The sequence below is a fragment of the Miniopterus natalensis genome, chromosome 7 (assembly GCF_054644295.1).
Source record: "Miniopterus natalensis isolate mMinNat1 chromosome 7, mMinNat1.hap1, whole genome shotgun sequence".
NCBI lineage: Eukaryota > Metazoa > Chordata > Mammalia > Chiroptera > Miniopteridae > Miniopterus > Miniopterus natalensis.
Window position 1 is genome coordinate 4,294,431 of NC_142087.1, and position 18,898 is coordinate 4,313,328.

Genomic DNA, 18,898 nt, shown 5'->3' on the forward strand with positions numbered 1-18,898 from the left:
TCATTTGCTGTCCTTTCACAATGTTTTTCCCCAAAAGGTTGCCCTTGACATCCATTTTTAAAAGGTAAAGTGACAATATATGCAAATAGTATTTTTTAAAAGTACAATCACTCATTAGCCCACCACCTTGTCATTACCCCTTCAGGTTTGCACATGACTTTTCAGACCCTCGGTGGTCATTTTTACCAGCTTTCATGAAGGAAAAAATGCCAGATGAAGAACTCCAAAATTACTGCCACTAGCCCTCTGTTCCGTGCATCAGCCCTAACATGCTCCCAATGGGCCACTGGAGAAGAGGAGGGGCCCATGGGTGGTAGAAGAGTGGAGGTGGCCACAGGAGGATCTAGCAGGCCAGTGTCTTCGTATATCTCAGGAGGGAGTTATGCACTGGAGTTCTTTCTTCCCCTTCTAAGGCCACCCTATGGGGATGCAGCCTTGAACCTCCTGCCGAAACAGCTCCTTTACCTGCCTGGCCACTATTCCCACCACCCAGCACTTCTCTGAGTGTACAATGGACTTCCTGTCCCATCACACTTAAAATCAAAGCCAACAGCCCCCAAGGCCTGTGTGATTCAGCTCTACCTTCTCTCCAAGACTCTCTCCTCTTCCTACCTTAGTGTGTGTGCTCCAGCCTCGCTGGCCTTAGTTCTGTGCCTCAAATACGTCAAGACATTTCCCTCCATCTGGCATCTGTACTGTTTCCTCTGCCTGGAATGCTCTTCCCTAGGTCTGCACATGCTGGCTCCACCTCGCCCTCTGGGTCTCTGTCCAACATCACCTCTTCAAAGAGCCTTCCTGATGACTCTACCTAAAGTTACATATTCCACATCTCTTGATCACCGCCTCCCCCAACTGCTTATCACCCCCTATCCAAACACCACGCTTACTCACTTCATTGCGCTTAACTCCTCCCAAATTAGTCGGTTTATTTGTTGCTTTGCTTAGTGTCAGTCTCTATGAGGGCAGATCTCGTATCTGTTCTGTCCACCATTGTAACTCTACTACTTGAGATGAATCTTGGCGCACAGTAGGCACTCAGTAAATCTGCGCATAACTGAGTGAATGACACCCAACTCAGGCAATGCCAGGGGAGGGCAGGGAGGGGCCCCAGCGCCACACTGACCGTGCATCTGGTAGGTGTACGGGCTCTGTCCGGTGGATGGGGTGCTGAAGCTGGAGCCGTAGCTGAGGAATCCACTCTGGCCCGGGGAATGGTTCAGGCTGTCTTCTGTCTTGATGCCTTGGAAGCAGGAAGAAGCACCAGAGACACCATTAAGATGCTTCCTTGTCACCTGCAGAAGAGCTACTGAGGCAAGACGGCCTGTAAGTTTATCAGCTTCCGAACCAGGAGATGTGAGCTGTTGGTTTGTGAGTCAAAGTTAGTCTACAGACATATTTTGCTAGGCCTGCATATTTTTAAGGAAAATCTGAAATTGTTTTTGTTTAAAAATCATGAGATTTCACTAAAAAATCTGGACTTATGGTTTCTCTTGAGCAGCGGGTTGGTGTTACGCCTGCATTCCCATGTGACGACAAGTTGCCTGCCCCTAGAGACCTCCCAATTTGTGTTTCCCAGGCCACTACGGATCCTGTGCTGTCTCCGAGACACTGAAGCTGGGTTTAAGGTGCTCTATTTTGCACATGTGGCCAGCTTCATGCTTCCTGCCTGGCTCTGACGCTAGTGAGTTTACAAACCCCTACTCCCCGGAGCAGCACCACATATGGCTTAAAGTTCATCAGGAGTTTGGGTGAAGGTGTTAAATGAACCATCCTTCCTCTGTAAAGCTGATTCTACTGAATCCTAAGACACATTCTCTGTTTTTTGTGATGGGGGATTACTGCTTATCCAAAAGCCACAGTTACAAATCTTCCTTCTATCTTGGCCAAACTCTGACATCTCCAAAGCACACGCTCCAATTCCATGAGCAACTGGCTGGAGAAGGGACTGTATTGAAGGAGGGGAGCTGATCCATCATCCAAAGCCCATACATTGTATTTTTATTGAAAATGTAATAAACTTTGATTATCTTGGTCTATCTTAAAGGTGTAAAATAGGATTTTGATACTATTTAAATTTGTGTTTTGAAAAGAACATTTCTAGTTCTGGGGATGGTTTTGTAAGTGAGGTTTCTCCCTTCCTCACCCATCCACTCCCATAAATGAAGAGAATGCTTAGTGGGGTAAAATGATGGATTTTGAGTCAAGGGTCTGTGTGGAGTCCTGGAAGTTTGCATCATTCCTTGGTGACTTGGACTGTTTCTCCTCCTTATAAAATAAGATACTGATACCTGCCTGCAGGGTTGTTGGGAGATTAAAGGAAGGGGAAACGATAAACATATCAGGTTCTGAATGAGGTACTTAGCAACACACATTTCCTTCATTCTCACAACAATCCCACAGAACTGGCAATATTGCTTTCCCCATTCTAAAGACATGGAAACTGAGGCACAGAAAGCCAGGTTACTCAATTGGGGTCTCACAATTGGCCAGTAATTTTGAACCCAAGCTTTCCCTTTCCTTCTCTTGATGCCTGTCAATAATGGGTATGAAAGGAGTTTACGCAACAGACGGTATAAGGCTTTAGGAACAATCGTGGTGACAGCAACGTCACAGGCAACTTCTTCTGCTCAGCCCGCTAGGAAGATTTAATGGTGTATTAGTGTGCCTGGAGTCAAATCTAAACTCCCGGGTGGCCTCAGGTCCTAGCTGGGCTCTGCTCGCCCCTCCGACCTTTGCTTTCTCCATGTTTCCTCGCTCACTCTCCTCAAGCTGTGGGCTCATTTGTCTTAGTGGCCAAGTGGAAATCCAAAGTATGAGCATCACTGCTTACTCAGCCAGCCCGCCGATGACGGACCCTGGGTTGATTCTAATTTTCTTACTATTGCCGTTTGTGACAGAACGGACACGCCTCCTCACGCAGTGTTAGGATGTTTGTCTAGCTTGGATGTGAGAAGTGGAATCGCTGAGTCCGAGAGTGCGTACATTTTTTATTTTAAATAGATCCAGACAAAACTGCAAGAATATGCTCACTCATTCTTTCATTCCACAAACGTGCAAAATAATACTCTCCATCACTGGTTGCAAACTATGGCCCACGGGCCAAACGTGACCTTCTGCCTGGTTTTGCAAACCAAGTTCTATTGAAACACAGACATATCCATTCATTTGCGCATTACCTGTGATGCTTTCGAGCTACAGTGGTAGAGTTTAGTAGTTATAATACTGTATTGCCTGCAAAGCCAAAATTCACCATCAGGCTCTTTTACAGAAAAAGTTTGCTGGCTCCTACTGTACACAAAGAAATGATAAACAGAGGAATGAGAAACATCAATTCCAGGGCTGTGGGTATATCTGAGAAGAAAGGGAGAGAACCTCCATTTTCTTTATGTTTTTTAAGTTGGACAGTCAGTTCATGGGTATCTGTAGGGTTATTCTTTATTCTTTTATGTTGCATAATTAAATGTTGCATAATCAATTGAGAAAAAATAGTCCTCCTAACCTCCTTGTCTCTAGTTTACTCAATTGTGTTATTTCCCTGCAACTATTTAAACAAAGGTAATAATGCTATTTGCCAAGGAGCAGTAAGAAAAGTTTCCCAACAAGATTCAACAAGGGTTCTCTAGACCATGAGCAAACACTGCTTGCTCAGGCACAGGCATATGTGAAGGGCAATGGCTTTTCATCTCACCTGGCATTATCCAGTGACAAGGACATTCCCGGTGTACATAGCAGCCTGGCTTCTACTGCATTGATTGAGCATTTCCCTTGGGCCAGGCCGTGTGAGCTGAGCCCTTCATACAGGTCAGGGGTTTGGCAAATTATGGTCCATGGGCCAGATATGGCCTACTACCTGCTTGTGCAAATAAAATTTTATTGGAACACAATAAAAGATCGCTCCTATGCAGACGATCTCACTGAATCTTCACAGCAACCGCAAGGAGGCCAGACTTAGTTTGGCTCCAATGTATGAATGACGAAATTCACCCAGGGTCTTAGGACCAGCAAGGGGCAGCGGCGGGGTGTGAACCCAGGACGTGTGTGCTCTTAGCACCTAAGCTGCGTTGTCAGAGAACAGACTCTCTGAAAGTAACTGAGACCATGAAATGACTTTGAACCAAATTAATTTCCACCCAATGCCATGTTTTGTCTGGGAACAGGAGTGGGTTTCTCTTTTATGCTGAAAAATAATATGGCTTCATTTTTCTTGGCTGTCGGCCAGGCGGGTAACTTACATGCGACTGTATCACAAGTCTTCTAGCACAGGAGGGACAGAAAGCTAAAAATGGTGCCCACACCTGTTGGCCAAGGTCTGTCACAGGTAATCCCCAGGATTTATGGAACGCGCACTCCTGCAACAGAGTGTGGTCTTGGGCTTGGACCTCTAAGCCAGGCTGTCTGGGTTTAATTCCACCTCTCCTACCAACCAGCTGGGTGACCTGGGGAGAGTTATTTGCCTTCTCTGAGCTCCCACTCATTTATCCCTCAAAAGAAGATAATATGGGACCTTCCTCATAGGGTTACAGGGGGATTAAAGAAATGAATGGACACGTAGCACTGAAAACTGTGGGTAGCAGCAGCTCAACCATGCTGACCATTACCAGTGCCTGACGTGAAGCCCATAGGACTTGTCACTGCTACCTCCAGAACTAGTCTTGAATCTGTCTACTTCTGTATGTCACTGCCCTGTCCCGGGCTTCCACCATCACCCCACTCAGGGTATCAGTCCCCCAACTGGCCTTTCTGCTTCTCCTCTGCTCCCCTGCAATCCAACCTCCCCACACAGCTTTCCAGTGGTCTGGAAAGCACACAGGCTGTATCCTACAGCCCTCTGCTTATACAGTACCAATGGGAGTTCCTTTCTTACTTGTAATAAAATCCCAAATCCCTCCCAGGCCTCACAGGCTCTGCTCACCTTGTCCCTCACTGTGCTCCAGATGACTGAGCTTCTTGGACTTGCCAAATGTCTTCCCTGCCCAGGCCTTTCCACTGTGGTCCCCTCTGCCTGGATGTTCTCCCTCCTTAACTTGCACATGCTCATCTCTCAGTTTTCAGCTGACTCAGCCCCTCATCTAAAAGGCCAGCATGGCCTTGGAACCTCTACCTTGCATGTATGTCATGACACCACTGGCTCTCCTGGTCCCCAGCTTGCCAACTGCAGATCTTGGAACTTCTCAGCCTCCATAACTGGGTGAGCCAATTCCTATCATCTGTTATCTATTATCTATTATCTATCTATCTATCTGTCTATCTATCTATCTATCTATCTATCTATCTATCTATCTATCTATCTATCTATCTATCATCAATCTCAAATATCTATTTCCATCCCATCAGTTCTGTTTCTCTGGAGGACGCTGACTCATTCAGACAGGTAAGCAGTGGATGGTGGGCCTGGTTCACTGAGTCTCAGTTCTTAGCAGCAGGGTTCTGACAGTCAAGGTCTGTAGCTCTGTTGATTTTGCCTTCCTGGCATCCATTTCTCCTTCTGATACCATCACTGTTTCCCTTGAAGAGAACCACCCCCCCCTCATATACAATCCATATGCTTCGGCCTCCTTGTCTCTCTCATTTCCACCTTCTTGCTTTGCTCTAACTATTGTCACATGACCCAATTTGGGCCAGTGAGGGTCAATATGGGATTCTGGTGGATCTACTGGGAAAGATGAGCTCTCCTTCCACTGGGAGTGGTGAGCCGAAAGGATGCAAACTCAGAATTGATAGGCACCATCTTTGCTGCCACATGGGAAGAACATGTGTGGGAGTAAAACCAACTCAGGGGAAAACATCTGAACATGGAGTGGGATGTGTTCCTCCTGACATCAATTGAGCACCCGGATCCAGCCATTCCTGATGTCAGTTCCCAGTGTGTGAATCATTAAATTTACATTTTCCCCTAAGCCAGCCCGGGTTAAGTTTCTTACTCTTGCAATCAAAAGAGACATTGAAATAGCCTGTAGAACTTGAACCATATTTGAAGCGTCTGTCCTTCTCTATCTCCAACACAAAAATTAGGCTGGACCCACTTATCATTCTGCATTTAACTGAGGCAACAGGACAGGAGATTCATGATGTTTGGGCCTCAGGGGGAAAGCAAGGGCTTTGGCAGGTACTCACTGTAAGAAGGTATCCCGTAGGCTTGTGCTGGAGGTGGGTAAGCTGTGTAGGGGGTGGCCTGCTGGATCCCCGCACTGTACTGTGTCTGGCCGTAGGCTGCCATGGCTGCAGGAGGCTGGCTGGGTAGGACACGTGGGCAAGGTCTGTATAGAAGGAGAGAAAATTAAATCTCCAAGCCCAGCCCAGCATCCCTTCCCCCTTATTTTGGTATCAACACCACCATTTTCCTTTGGGTATTTACTCTTTCCTGGGCAGAGACAATGGGCAAAAACTGCAAGGGTTTCCCTTAAGATTGGGAACAAGGCAGGGATGTCTACTTTCACCACTCACTCAACATTACTGGGAGATAGGAACATGAAAAGGCTTGACAATGTACAGGTGATGTAATAGAGAATTGTACACCTGAAGTCTATATAATTTTACTAATCAATGCCACCCCAATAAATTCAATAAAAAAAGAACACAGAAACCTCAAAAAAAGTCCTTTTGGGCTTACATCAGCTGGAGTCAATTTCTGTTACTTGCAACCAGAGAACGAACACAAATGGATTCTGCACTCCGTGGGGAATGACAGATTCCACAAAGGGCTAGGATTTAAAGGGCTCCTTCCTTGAGACATCTCTAATATAATGGCTGCTACCAATCTTTGTGTTCTTACCACAGGCTATGAATTGTGTCACTTAGGCCTAATGTGTGCATGAAATCTCATCAGATGTTCATATCAACTCTCAGGGGTGTGGGTCTTACACCTCTCATTTTAGAGAAGAGGGAACTGAAGGTCAGAGACCTGAAGTCACAGCTAGAAAGTGGGAAATCTAGAACTTAAACTCAGGAATCTGATTCCAGAGCCCACGGCTGCACTTGGAACCATGAAACTTGCTGCCTCCCACCCACAGGCAGCAGTAAGTAAAGCCAAGGGGGCTGTTCTAACAGGAAGGGGGCGAGATGGTGGCCCAGGGGCCATGTGCAGTCCCTGCATCCATGGATATAATTTCTTTGGCCAGTACGGTTATTTATTTGAATTCATTGCCAATATTTTAAAACCGCTCCTCCTTACTTCCATCTCCTCTTGCAAAGCAGAGGCTTTGGCAAGCCTGAGTCTGCACTCAGGTGGAGTGCCACCAGCTGGATTTGAGTAGCAGCCACCTCTCCAGACGACCACACTCTGTCTGCCACAGTCTCCACTGGGCCCACCGCATGATAAAAACAGCTAACCATTCTTGTGCCTTTCACATGCCAGGTCCTGTCCCAATGACAATGCGGATTGGCTCATTTAAACCTCACAACTGTGACAACCCTTGGAGGTAGTTATGATTCTTATCCCAATTTTACAGGTAAGAAAACAGGCAAAGAGAGACGAAGCAATCCAAAAGATCCCACAGCTGATACAGAGTTTGAACCCTGGTGGCAGAGGCCATGCGCTTAATCACTGCGCTCTGCCCCCTCGCCCTTCAGGTTACATACCTGGACACGAGAGCCATGTGTACCTGACACCCTGTATCTAACTGCTCTAACCGGCACGCTTGCCAGCAAATGTTAATGAGGTTCCCCAATCAGTATCTGATTCCACTTTGGATACGTCACTTTAGTGAAAACCTGCTTGGTTCCAGAGTTCCTCCTACGTATGAAGCCTCACGGCAGGTGTGAGATGGATGCAATACTTTATGGAATGATAAAAAAGATGTTCTCGTGTCTGTCTTTCTTTTTGATTTCTCCTGTGATGCAGGGTTGGGGAACTGGTTCCAAAATGCATAAGAAACTCATCTGAGCTGGAGATGCCAGAACCAATACGAGAAGGTGTCTGATTGGCCAATGTTCCTTCTCTGGGAGGTGTCTGGAAATGCATCCAGCGGGTTGGGACCTCTAAGTGAACCTTATCTGAAATGTTCCCAATTGACACCCGTCCTTAGAAGTTGAAAGTGGAAATCCAAGATGATCAGCTCCTGCTTCTCATTAAAACCAATTTACCTGACTTGGATTAAACTGAGGCTGAAATGAAAACCTGGAGAAAAGATGGGGGAGCTCTCTAATCCTGAGGCCATAAAGCAAGAAGGAAGGTTTAACAGACTTCAGTTGCTACTAACAACCCCCAAAACATCTGGAGGGAAAGGAAGGCTGAGAAAGGTGCTCCTTAGAAGCAGCTCCTTCAGGGTCTGTTTCTGGGAGGTGCAAGTCCTGATAAGATGCTGGCCATCCCTCCAGGCCAAACCCGGAGGGCTCCGCGGGACAGGCTGCTGAGGGCCTGGGTAAGCTGCGCCCATCCTTGAGCTCCCACTGTCCCTGCGCAGCCTCTGGTGGCGCGGTCATGCCACCTGCACGTAGGGTGGAGATTTCTGATTACTGGCCGGTCTCCCCACTAGGTTGGAAGCTCTCGAGGGTGGGGATCTCCGAGGCTCCAGGGCTGTGTGTGGGGCTTGGTACCCAAGAGTGTTGGGTGAGTGTCGGAGCAGGAAAAAGGGGTGAAAGGCAGGAGGGAGAGGTGAGGAAAGGAAAGAGAAAGGGGTGCGGAGGGAGGGAGGAAGCGGAGGGAGAGAGGGACAGAGGGAAGGGCAAAGCGGGGAGGGAGAGAGGAAGGAGAGGGGGAAGGGAAAGGGAAAGAGAGACAAGGGAGAGGAGGGAAAGGGAAAGAGAGAAAAGGGAGGGGGGAGGCACTGAGAAAGTCTAGTTGTAGGAAAGGGGGGAAGAAAGAGAGGAAAGAGGGAAAAAAGGGCAAAGAAAGGTGAAAACAACAGCCAACACTCTTAAAACGCCATTCCAGGCCGCTCCTGAGTGCTTTTTACGTTTTAGCTCATTTCATGGGGCAGGCATCACGGCTGTCCCCCTTTTCCAGACGGTGAGGCTGAGGCCCGGGAGGTGGCCTCCACTGCTCAATGTCACTCATTGCTGGCCTTGTGATTCCTCTCCAGCGAGTCTGGCTCGAGGTGTCTGTCCTCCAAGAGAGAAGCAAGCAGAGGGCGTGAGGAGACAAGGCAATGGGCCGAGGCAAGGGTACTCACCTCGCCAAGAGCTGGGACACTCGTGGACGCGCCGATGTGGTGATGCCTGGAGGGGAAAAGACAAAGTGGAAGGGCTTTAGCTGTCAGAGTGATGTCCCACAGAGGCTGTGGCTTCAGACGCCAGCTTAAGTGGGGAGAAACTTAGAGAGTTGCTGCCAGGGACTTTCTCAGCTACAAGAGTTTACCTGAGGCGCATCTTAGCACTCTCTTTGCAAAACTCTTTCTGGGTGAGCTCTGTCTCCAGGTACTAATTGAAGGACTACAGAGAAAGAATCTATAGCATTTCAAAACATCAGAGTGAAATCCACCCCCCCCCCCCCCCCCCGCATTGTACAGATGGAGAAATTGAGGCCAAAGGGATAGAAACAAGGTGATTGGCCCAGGTCACATGACTAGATAGTGGCACAACTGGGACCTGATCTTGGTTTCCTGACTCTCAACATCCATTTCCCTTCTTTCGATGATATCACTTTGATGTTTCTTCCCTCCCTCCCCAGTTTCATTCCATGGGGTTCAGGTGGGGCTGGCCCCAGCACTGAGGGGAAGACATAGTTTGGATCATCTCCTAGGCTCCAGCTGGGTGTGCAGCAGGGACATGAAAATGGCCTGCGCTCCTGATTCAGCCGTATCCCTGGGCACCCAGCATCCAACCTTTGGTGGGAGACAATAATGCAGGAAGCGAGGAAAAGATGATAGAACTAAGTGGGGAGAGATGTTCGCAAGAAGATAGGTTAACAAATGGACAGTTCACTTCTATGTCATCTTTTACAACTCAGTGTTCTCACTGTGGGTCCCTGGAAAATATTAGATAACACGTCTATTGCTAGCACCAATCTGCCAATTCATGCTCCTTGGTATGTAAGGCAGTGGCTGGAGTGTCCTTGTGCCTCCTGAGAGATGTTCCAAGGTCCCCAGAGCTCTGAGCCTCTCAGTCCCTGAGCTGGAGGCTCAGATGACCAACTTGCAATTCCAACTCTACCAGCTAGTAGCAGAGACTTGGGCAGGCTGCCTAAAGTCTCTGGGCCTCAGCTCCCTCCTGTGAAATGGGGAAAATCTTTATCTCACCAGGATGTGTGAGGATTAAATGAGGAGATGACAATGGTATCCGTCACTGACCCTGTGCTGTGATGCACCGAGCTTTCTTCTGAATACGTTATCTGGGTTAATTATTTTAATCCTCATAATCTGCCCATGAGCAGGGTTCTAGTCACAACCTCCTGTTACAGATGAAAACCTGAAGGCACAGAGAGTATAAGTTGCCCAAGGCCACACAGGTCATACGGGGTAGATCTGTGATCTCAACCTGGGTGGTCTGGCTCCAGAGTTTGTCGTCACAACCAGGACACTGCAGCCCACAATGATGGTCCTCATAGTAAGAGCAGCTCTTGTCCACTTAGAAGTTCACTATGTGCCAGGCCCGAGTTCACTGCCTGTACGCATGACCTCATTCAGTCCTCCCAACAGCACAAGGCAGGCGATGGCATTCTCACCAATGTACCGACGGAGAAACTGGGGAAGGCTAAGTGCCTTGCTCAAGCCAAACAAGCTATGGGCATGGGAACTGGGCTTGAATCCAAGGGCTACTGGACTGCCAGGTCCGATCCCCTAATCGCCAGATGAGTTAAATTCTGTTCGAGTCCCAAATCACCAGGATTAGGGTTAGAGTCCTGAAGTCCATTTAGAGAGCTACCACTGGAATTAAAGAATAGAAGAGACACTATCAGCGTGGACGGCTCATAGTAAGAAGGAACTGTGCGAAGTTTTTGTTCCAGCTACAGATGTAAGACTGTGTTGTGTGTTGTGTGTGTGTGTTTGGGTACTGAATGGCAGTGTAAAAACAGATTTCTTACTATATGTCTTGTTAAAAGAAAAGTTGGAACAGACTAACACCAAGGGAAGCCCCTGGCACACAGTAGGTGCTCATTCAATGCTAATTTCAATGCTGCTCCGGGCAGGGCCTCCTGCTTTCCCCTTTTCACCCTCCCACAGGACTGGAGAAAGAACTGTCTCATTCCAAAGCAGCCACAATCTCATTATTGGTAAAACCCCATGATTTGAGTGTGCTTAGTACATAAGTTACTGAATTAAACACTTTGAACATGTTTTCTTTAATCAATATGTAAATATTCATAAAAACCGGAATCTATGGAAACGTTCCTATGGGCTGGCATCAACTTGGCATCCCATAAATCTGAAGCGAGAGTCTTTGCCCCACAGCCGCTCTGCCATGATCTGCATGTTCCCCTCACTCCAGCTTCCTCTGTTCCTCTGAACTGTAGAGAGATCTGCCCTCCTCCCTCTCCCGCTGTGCAAACCTGTAATCTCTCCCATCCCCACCCCGGCAAGCCCAGGAAGGCTGTGCAAGCCAGGCACAGGCATTCAGGAAGTGCAAAGAGATTTTCCTCTTGCAGATTGTGTGATTAGGGGAAAGCGCGGGCTTTTACCTGGGTTTTTTGGGTTGTTCTTATTTTTAAAATTGGTATCCCATTTAACTTTTTCATCCTGAGGCACTTGGGGGAATTGAGAATCTAGAAAATGAGTGGATTATAAATGGAATGATCTTTCCTCCCTTCCTTTTTTCCCAGCGAAGGATGGCACAGGTGTCACCGAGAATCCTGACAGTATGTGACAATATAAGGCTCTCAGACTCCTTCAGGTGCCTGGGCGGGGCCTGTGTTAAGGATGACGATGGGTGCAGAGGTGGGGCAGGGACTCCCAGGAGCAGAGAGCCTCTCTCTTCTCTGGTGCTCTTGCTGTGTTCCAGGGCTGTTAGTCCTTGGCATGGGGACTGGTAGGTTCACCTGCAGTTGTAGCCACACACCTGCATACCAGGAAGTGGGCATGTGGGCAATGCCAGCTGTGATGAGCAAGGTGGAGGAGTTGGCATCACTGTTCAACTCTCAGGTGACAACCTTGTGCTCAGTGTAGCCTGGGATGTCTCTCGGTGATGCCCCAGATACCTGCTTCACCACTTTGGGATGCACTGTTTTTGATGGCAGTCAGAGCCAGCCAGACACATGGAGGGGGGACAAGGGAGCCGGGCCAGAGCACTTCCCATGCAGCTCGGGAGTGATCTTGCTCGCAGCCTTGGCAGCATCACTGGGTGCAGGCACGATGCTCTGGGCGGCAGCATGGCCCTCGGGCCTCAGCTTGCCAGTGGCGGTAAAGACAGTGTGGTAACGAGTCTCTCCACGATGCCGAAGTGTTACAGGCCCTGGCAGCAGGTGTGAGTGGGGCAAGCATGCTGGCAATCTAGGGGGAGTAGCCATACTGCTCCTGGGCACTCTATCAGAAACATGGGCACACAAGGGGCAGATAAGCCTCTGACTCCACTCTTCAAGTGAGCTCCACGCATCTTCGGGGTGGTGAAGGCGACCATGTTCAGCAGCAGCAGCTCCTTTGGTGTCTGTGGGATCCGCTGCCTGGTAGATGGAGATGGACCTCCCAGTGATCACAGCTTCCTGTTCTTAACCTTGTCAGTGTCACTGAACTTGCTATGATGGGCGAGGGTGAGGTCAGTGGAGGAGTCACTGATGGCGACTTATACCCATGTCGCCAGTGGTGGAAGCAGCCCTAGGTGGCCTGGCTCACCAGAGCCACATCTATTTACTCCGGGCTTCCCCATGTGTCTCAGAGGGGCGGATGGCACATAAAATGGGGCAGGCAGCTCTCAAGTGGGGAGGGGCAGAGAACCTTCTCCATCTACTTCTGAATTTAAAGCTGAGCCTCTTCTTCCTCCCCAGCTTCCTAAGGGTGAAGGCAGAAGGATGAGCTCAGCGGATGGCCAGAGCCTCTGGGATGGGCTCATTCATTCATTCGTTGCCTACCACGTGCCAGGCATATGCTAGGAACGGGGTTCCTGTAGTGAGCAGAAGTAGACAGGGTCCCTGCCCTCATGGACGCTCCTGTTTAGCAGGGAGATGGGTGGCAAACAAAAATTACATTAATAAGAACTAAATTATAATTATAGCAAGGTACAAGGAAGAAAGTGGATGGCATAGAGCATTGCACCTGGAACCTTAGTGTGCACAGCACTGGCCTGGGCATCTTGTTAGAATGCAGACTCTGGGTCTGCAGGGCAAGGCAGCTCTCAGGTGATGCTGGCACAGCAGGCGCACAAGCCACACTTTGAACAGCAAGAGTTCAGACCATGAGCTAATAAAGAACTGCAAATGACTAAAAAGTATCACAATTCTGGGTTCATAAAAATAAATCTCCATTCCTGAAGTTATAAACTCGAATGCATATTGGGGCCAAGAAAGTAATATAAGTGAGCAAAATACAGATCCAATTTTAATGCGAGGAAACTAAAGCTGGGGCCTTTGTGTGTAAGTGCACGCTGATGTGTGACTGTGAGTGTATGTGACTGTGTGTGACTGTGAGTGTGACTGTGTGAAGTAACTTGCCCAAGGACATGCACACACTGTTCATCATTCATCCATTCAACAAATGTGTATTATGCACCTGCTGTGGGCTAGATCTGCAGCCCAGATCTCAGCGTTTGTTAACTTAATATTCCTTCCGAAGGAAGCATGCGGGCAAGAAGGGGTCCGACTCAAGTCCAAATCCTGCTCTGCTGCAATAAAACTGTGTGAATTTGTGACCGTCACCTTCTCTCTCTAAGCCTCGGTTTCCACATCTGAAAACTGGGGCAACATCTCATTCCTGCAGGGCTGCTGCAAGGATTACACAGGCAGGTACCTGCCAAATGGTAACTGCTCAGCGAGCAGCAGCTATTATTAGCTTTCCATTCTCCTGGGGCCTTGCTTAAGCCACTTAAATCCAGGAGCCCAATTTGAATGTTCACGTTTTTTTTTTTTTTTTTTTCTCACCGCTCACTGGGAGCATTAAGAAGCTAATGATTCTGAAAGCAGCAACCACTATCATGTTGTCTAATTGGACCCCAGGGGCCACTTCTAACTGATCCCTGTGAGATGAAACAATTTCTAGTGACAATTTCTATGTTTTAAGGCAGGTCTTTGCCATAAAAGGTGCATGTCTATAAACTGTCAGCTCATCTCCCTCACATGGGTGGTATAAATTGCTCCCAGACCAAGGACAGAGACAGCAGGAAGGAGCACTGTATTAGGAATCCAGAAGTGACCTGTGGCTCCCCAGGTGAGGACCCGGGCAAAGCCCTGGGCAGCTCAGCCGGGCTTGGGTGAAATAAATCCCAATCTGCCAGCCCCAGGCCGGGACCGGAGGCTGAAGCTCACAGTCAGACCTGGTGAAGCCCAGGGCAGAGGAGGGCAGGAGTCAGGGGAGGGACAGCCTAGGGGGTCCACAGGGCGGCTTCACCTCTGGAGGAAACACTTAATGAGATTATAGCCTCAGCTTTTACATAGCAGATCTGCATTTTAAAAGAAAAAAAATTTCTGGCCCTGGCCGGTTTGGCTCCATGGTTAGAGTGTGTCGGCCTTCGGACTGAAGGGTCCCAGGTTTGATTCTGGCCAAGGGCATGCACCTCGGTTGCAGGCTCAACCCCTGGGCTGCGCTTGTGCGGGAGGCAACCAATGGATGTGTCTCCTTCTCATCTGTCTTTCTCTTTCTCTCTCTCTCCCCCTTCCGCTCTCTCTGAAAAGCAATGGAAAAAATATCCTTGGGTAAGGGTTAAAGAAAGAAAGAAAAGAAAGAAATGTCTCTATTCAGCTTTACTTTCTTAGTTCTGTAACTTTTCCATCTCCTTCCAGAAGATGGGATGCGATTCCCTGGAATGGTACTGAAGGATAGCTAACATTTCTCGAGTGGTCCCAATAGGTCAGGCACTGTGCTGAAGGCCTGCATGGGCCTTATCGCTTTTATTCCCCATAAGTTCCTATCGGTACTTTACAGACCTGGAAAATGAGGTGGGGAAGTAAAGGAAACTTTACTAAAGATTCAAAGCCAATATCAACCTGAAATTATCAGTGATTCCTCAGAACTGCTCTGTATTCATCCGCCTGCCCATCCATCCACCTATCCATCCATCCATCCATCCATCCATCCATCCATCCATCCATCCATCCATCCACCCACCCACCTACCCATAAACAAACAATTTTTAGGGATCTATCACGAGCCAGAGACTGAGCTATGTACTTATTTGGAACTGAAATTTAAATACATATATAGATATAAAAAATTGTCCTTGTCTTGGAGGAATTCAGCATCTAGAACAATAGTTCTCAACCTTGGGTGCACAATAAACTCATCTGGAGAGCTTTGAAAAGTCCTGTTGCCTGGGTCATATTTCTGACCAATTAGACTCTCTGGGCATGGGATCTGGACATTAGCATTAAATTACTATCATTTTTAACTTCCCAGGAGATTCCAATGTGTAGCCAGGTTTGAAACTAGCACTGGAACCTGGTTCTTAGAGTGTGGTTGCTGGACCAGCAGCATCAGCACACCTGGGACTTGTTAGAAATGCAAATGCTCAGGGTCCCTGCCCAAATCAGAAATGTTGGGGGCGGGTCTCTGCAATCTGCATGCTAACAAAACTGCCAAGGTGATTTGGATGCACAAGAAGATCTGAGAACCACCCAGCTAGCACCTTGCTACTCAGAGTGGCTGGTCAACCAGAAACATGAGCATCACCTGGGAGCTTGTTAGAAATGCAGACTCTTAGGCTGGATCAGAACCTGCAGTTTAACAAGGTCCCCAGGTAATTCTATGCACATTAGAGTGTGGGTGACACACAGCTAACCTCTGCTGAGTTCTTCCTTCTTCCTTCCTTCCTTCCTTCCTTCCTTCCTTCCTTCCTTCCTTCCTTCCTTCCTTCCTTCCTTCCTTCCTTCCTTCCTTCCTTCCTTCCTTCCTTCCTTCCTTCCTTCCTTCCTTCCTTCCTTCCTTCTTTAAAAAAATGTATCTTTATTGATTTCAGAGAGAGGAAGGGAGAGGGAGAGAGATAGAAACATCAATGATGAGAGAGACATGGATTGACTGCCTCCTGCACGCCCCCTACTGGGGATTGAGCTCACAACCTGGGCATGTGCCCTGACTGGGAATCGAACCAGTGATCTCTTGGATCATAGGTTGATGCTCAACTGCTAAGCCATGCTGGCCGGGCACTGCTGAGTGTTTTCTAAGTGGTCAGCATTCTGCAAAGCCTTTAACATCACTTTCAAGCTTTTCTAACCTCTGGCCCACATGCAGGCCACTCTCCATCACATTCCTGCTTTATTTGTCACAGAAATTACCACCATCTGAAATCCCTTATTTGTTTAAAAATTCAGTACCTGTCCTTTTGCTAGAACATAATCTCTGGGAGCAGGGACGTGTCTGTCTTGTTCTCTATTATATTCCCAGCACCTATTCCAGGGCCTGATTCAAGGCAGGCATTTGGGGATAATTTACTGAATAAACCTTCTTTATCTAGACAGGAGGCTGAGGCTCAGTGAGGGGTAAACATCTGCCCAGGTTCACACAGTGAGCTGAGCGCAGGGCTGGGATACACATGTGCCCTGCTGAGCCCACACCCTGCAGGATGTGATGTGCAGTGACCCCTGGGAGCAGAGTAATGGTCACCAGGCAAAGTCCCTGAAGGCCGGCAGTGGAAGGGCTTGGATCCCCACCAGGTCTCAGTGCCTCGTACACAGTAGGTACATCAAACAACTTGTTGACTACATGATTAGAGAAATAAAGGAACAAAAGAGAAACTACCGACTCTCTCTGTGGCCCTACAGGCTGCAGATCCACCTCTCAGAGTCTTCCTAGAGAATCAGTGAGTGCATTTGTTCAAACTGCAGCCTGCATGACAATACCCCTGGTAGCATTGCTCACAAGAGCAAAAAATTTCAAAATAACCTCAGTGTTCATTTGTAGGGGAGTGGCTAAATGAACTGGGGGCACACTCATCCTTTGTTATACTATGAGTTTACAAAAAAAGAAGTAGCCCGGCCAGCGTGGCTCAGAGATTGAGCGTCGAGCCATGAATCAGGAGATCAAAGTTCAATTCCCGGTCAGGGCACATGCCCAGGTTTCGGGCTCGATCCCCAGTGGGGGGCGTGCAGGAGGCAGCTGATCAATGACTCTCATCATTGATGTTTCTCTGTCTCCCTCTCCCCTCCTCTCTCTGAAATCAATAAAAATATATTTATTTTAAAAAGAGGTAGACCATTAGTTAATGTATCCTGAGTGAACAAATTATAGAAAAAATATATTTAGTATGATAGCTTTGTGTTTTCAAATTTTTCTTCCAGCAAGACTATTATATTTCTACAGTAAATATACATTTATAAATACAATATATAAATTATATAAATATACATTTAGACAAATGTAATTTTAGTGAGAAAGGTCTTAAATAGCACCCATACAAAATATGATAACTGGCTACTTCTGGAGAAGAGAGGAAAAGACTAAGATCTGGTGATGCGGCAGAGGGGGGTTTGGCCTAACTTTTCAAGATTTTATAAGGATTGTGTACACAACTGATTTGTCTTTATGAAAGGAGGAAAGGATGGGCACTCCAGGCAGGGGTACAGCACTTGCAAAGGCTGTGCAGTGTGAAACCACCTGGGGCTTACAGAGGGTGTCGCTCATTCAATCATTCAGTCCCACAGTCCTGCAGAGTGCTTTGTCTTCTGTGTCACTCATTCAACAAATCCTTCTTAAGCACCTACTATGTGTCATACCCTGTTCTCAGCAGTGGGGATACATAAGCAACTAAAATGAGCAAGGTCCGCCCTCAGAGAACTTACACTCTAGGGGCGACAGCAAACGATAAGTGGACACACAACTTCTGACAGAGAGGAGGAACGTGAAGGAAAGAACACAGGACATGGAACAGCGCGGCTGGGTGTTCTGTTGGTCGTCCCCTCAGAACTGGTCCAGAATCTGACCTGTTCTCACCACTCCATTGTTACCACTCCATCCAAGCCACCATCCCTTCTCACTGGGTTATCGTGGCACCTTCCTCTCTGGTCTCCGGGCTCCCATTCTGTCCCCACTCCCTGTCATATGCAGCCTGAAGGATCCTGTCAATATGTAAATCAGACCCCCCATCTGCTCCAAACCCTCCCGAGGCTCCAATCTCAATCAGGATAGAAGCCGAAGTCTTTCCAATAGCTCACAAAGTTGGACATGGTCTTTCCAATAGCTCACAAAGTTGGACATGGTCTTTCCAATAGCTCACAAAGTTGGACATGGTTATCCCTCTGATCTCATCTCCCCCATTGCCCCCTTGCTCCCAGGGCTGGGCCACACTAGCCTCCTTATTACTCCTCAAGTGCTCCAGGAATACGCTGCCTCAGGGCCTTTGTGCCTGCTGCTTCCTCTGCTCATAAGGCTCTTCTTTCATGTCACCATGAAGTGCCCTCCCTTGTCTCCTTCAGGTCTTTACTCAAGTGCTACTTTCCCAGTGACATCTTTCCTAGCCACCCTAACAAACTGAATTTCCTGTCCTTCCCTGCTCTCTCCATAGTATGTATCACCATCCAATATGTGATACATTTTGTTTATTTATTGTTATTGTCATCCTCTTGCCCTGACAGCCCCAGAGGGCAGGCTCTGAGAAAATGGGTTTTGTGCTATCTTCCTAGTACTTAAAAACAATGCTGGGCACATGGCTGAGTAGACATCTGTTGAGTGAATGAACAGTTACTTTTGATAGAAAAGATCTCTCTGATGAGAACTGCAGTATGGGGATGGCCCTGCAGGTTGGGGGAAGACTGGTCCTGGTAGAGGGCACAGCAAGTGCAAAGGCTCTGAGGGCAGAATCATGCTTGTGAATTAGAGCAAAGGAAATGGGCCAGGGCCTGGGCCCAGTGAGCAAAGGGGCCGGGGGATGAGGTGAGTTGGAAAGGCTG

General features: G+C 48.0%; 1 protein-coding gene across 2 annotated transcripts in view; it reads right to left on the minus strand.

Moving 5' to 3' along the window:
• EYA2 (EYA transcriptional coactivator and phosphatase 2) overlaps nt 1-18,898 on the minus strand; it is a 201,349-nt gene that overhangs the window by 110,715 nt on the left and 71,736 nt on the right. For both annotated transcript variants that reach the window (XM_087818703.1, XM_087818702.1), the window contains exons 3-5: nt 9,111-9,156; nt 6,115-6,257; nt 1,124-1,240 (exon numbers count right to left, since the gene is read on the minus strand). In XM_087818703.1, the coding sequence (XP_087674829.1) occupies nt 1,124-1,240; nt 6,115-6,257; nt 9,111-9,156 (306 nt within the window). The remainder of the gene's footprint in view (nt 1-1,123; nt 1,241-6,114; nt 6,258-9,110; nt 9,157-18,898) is intronic.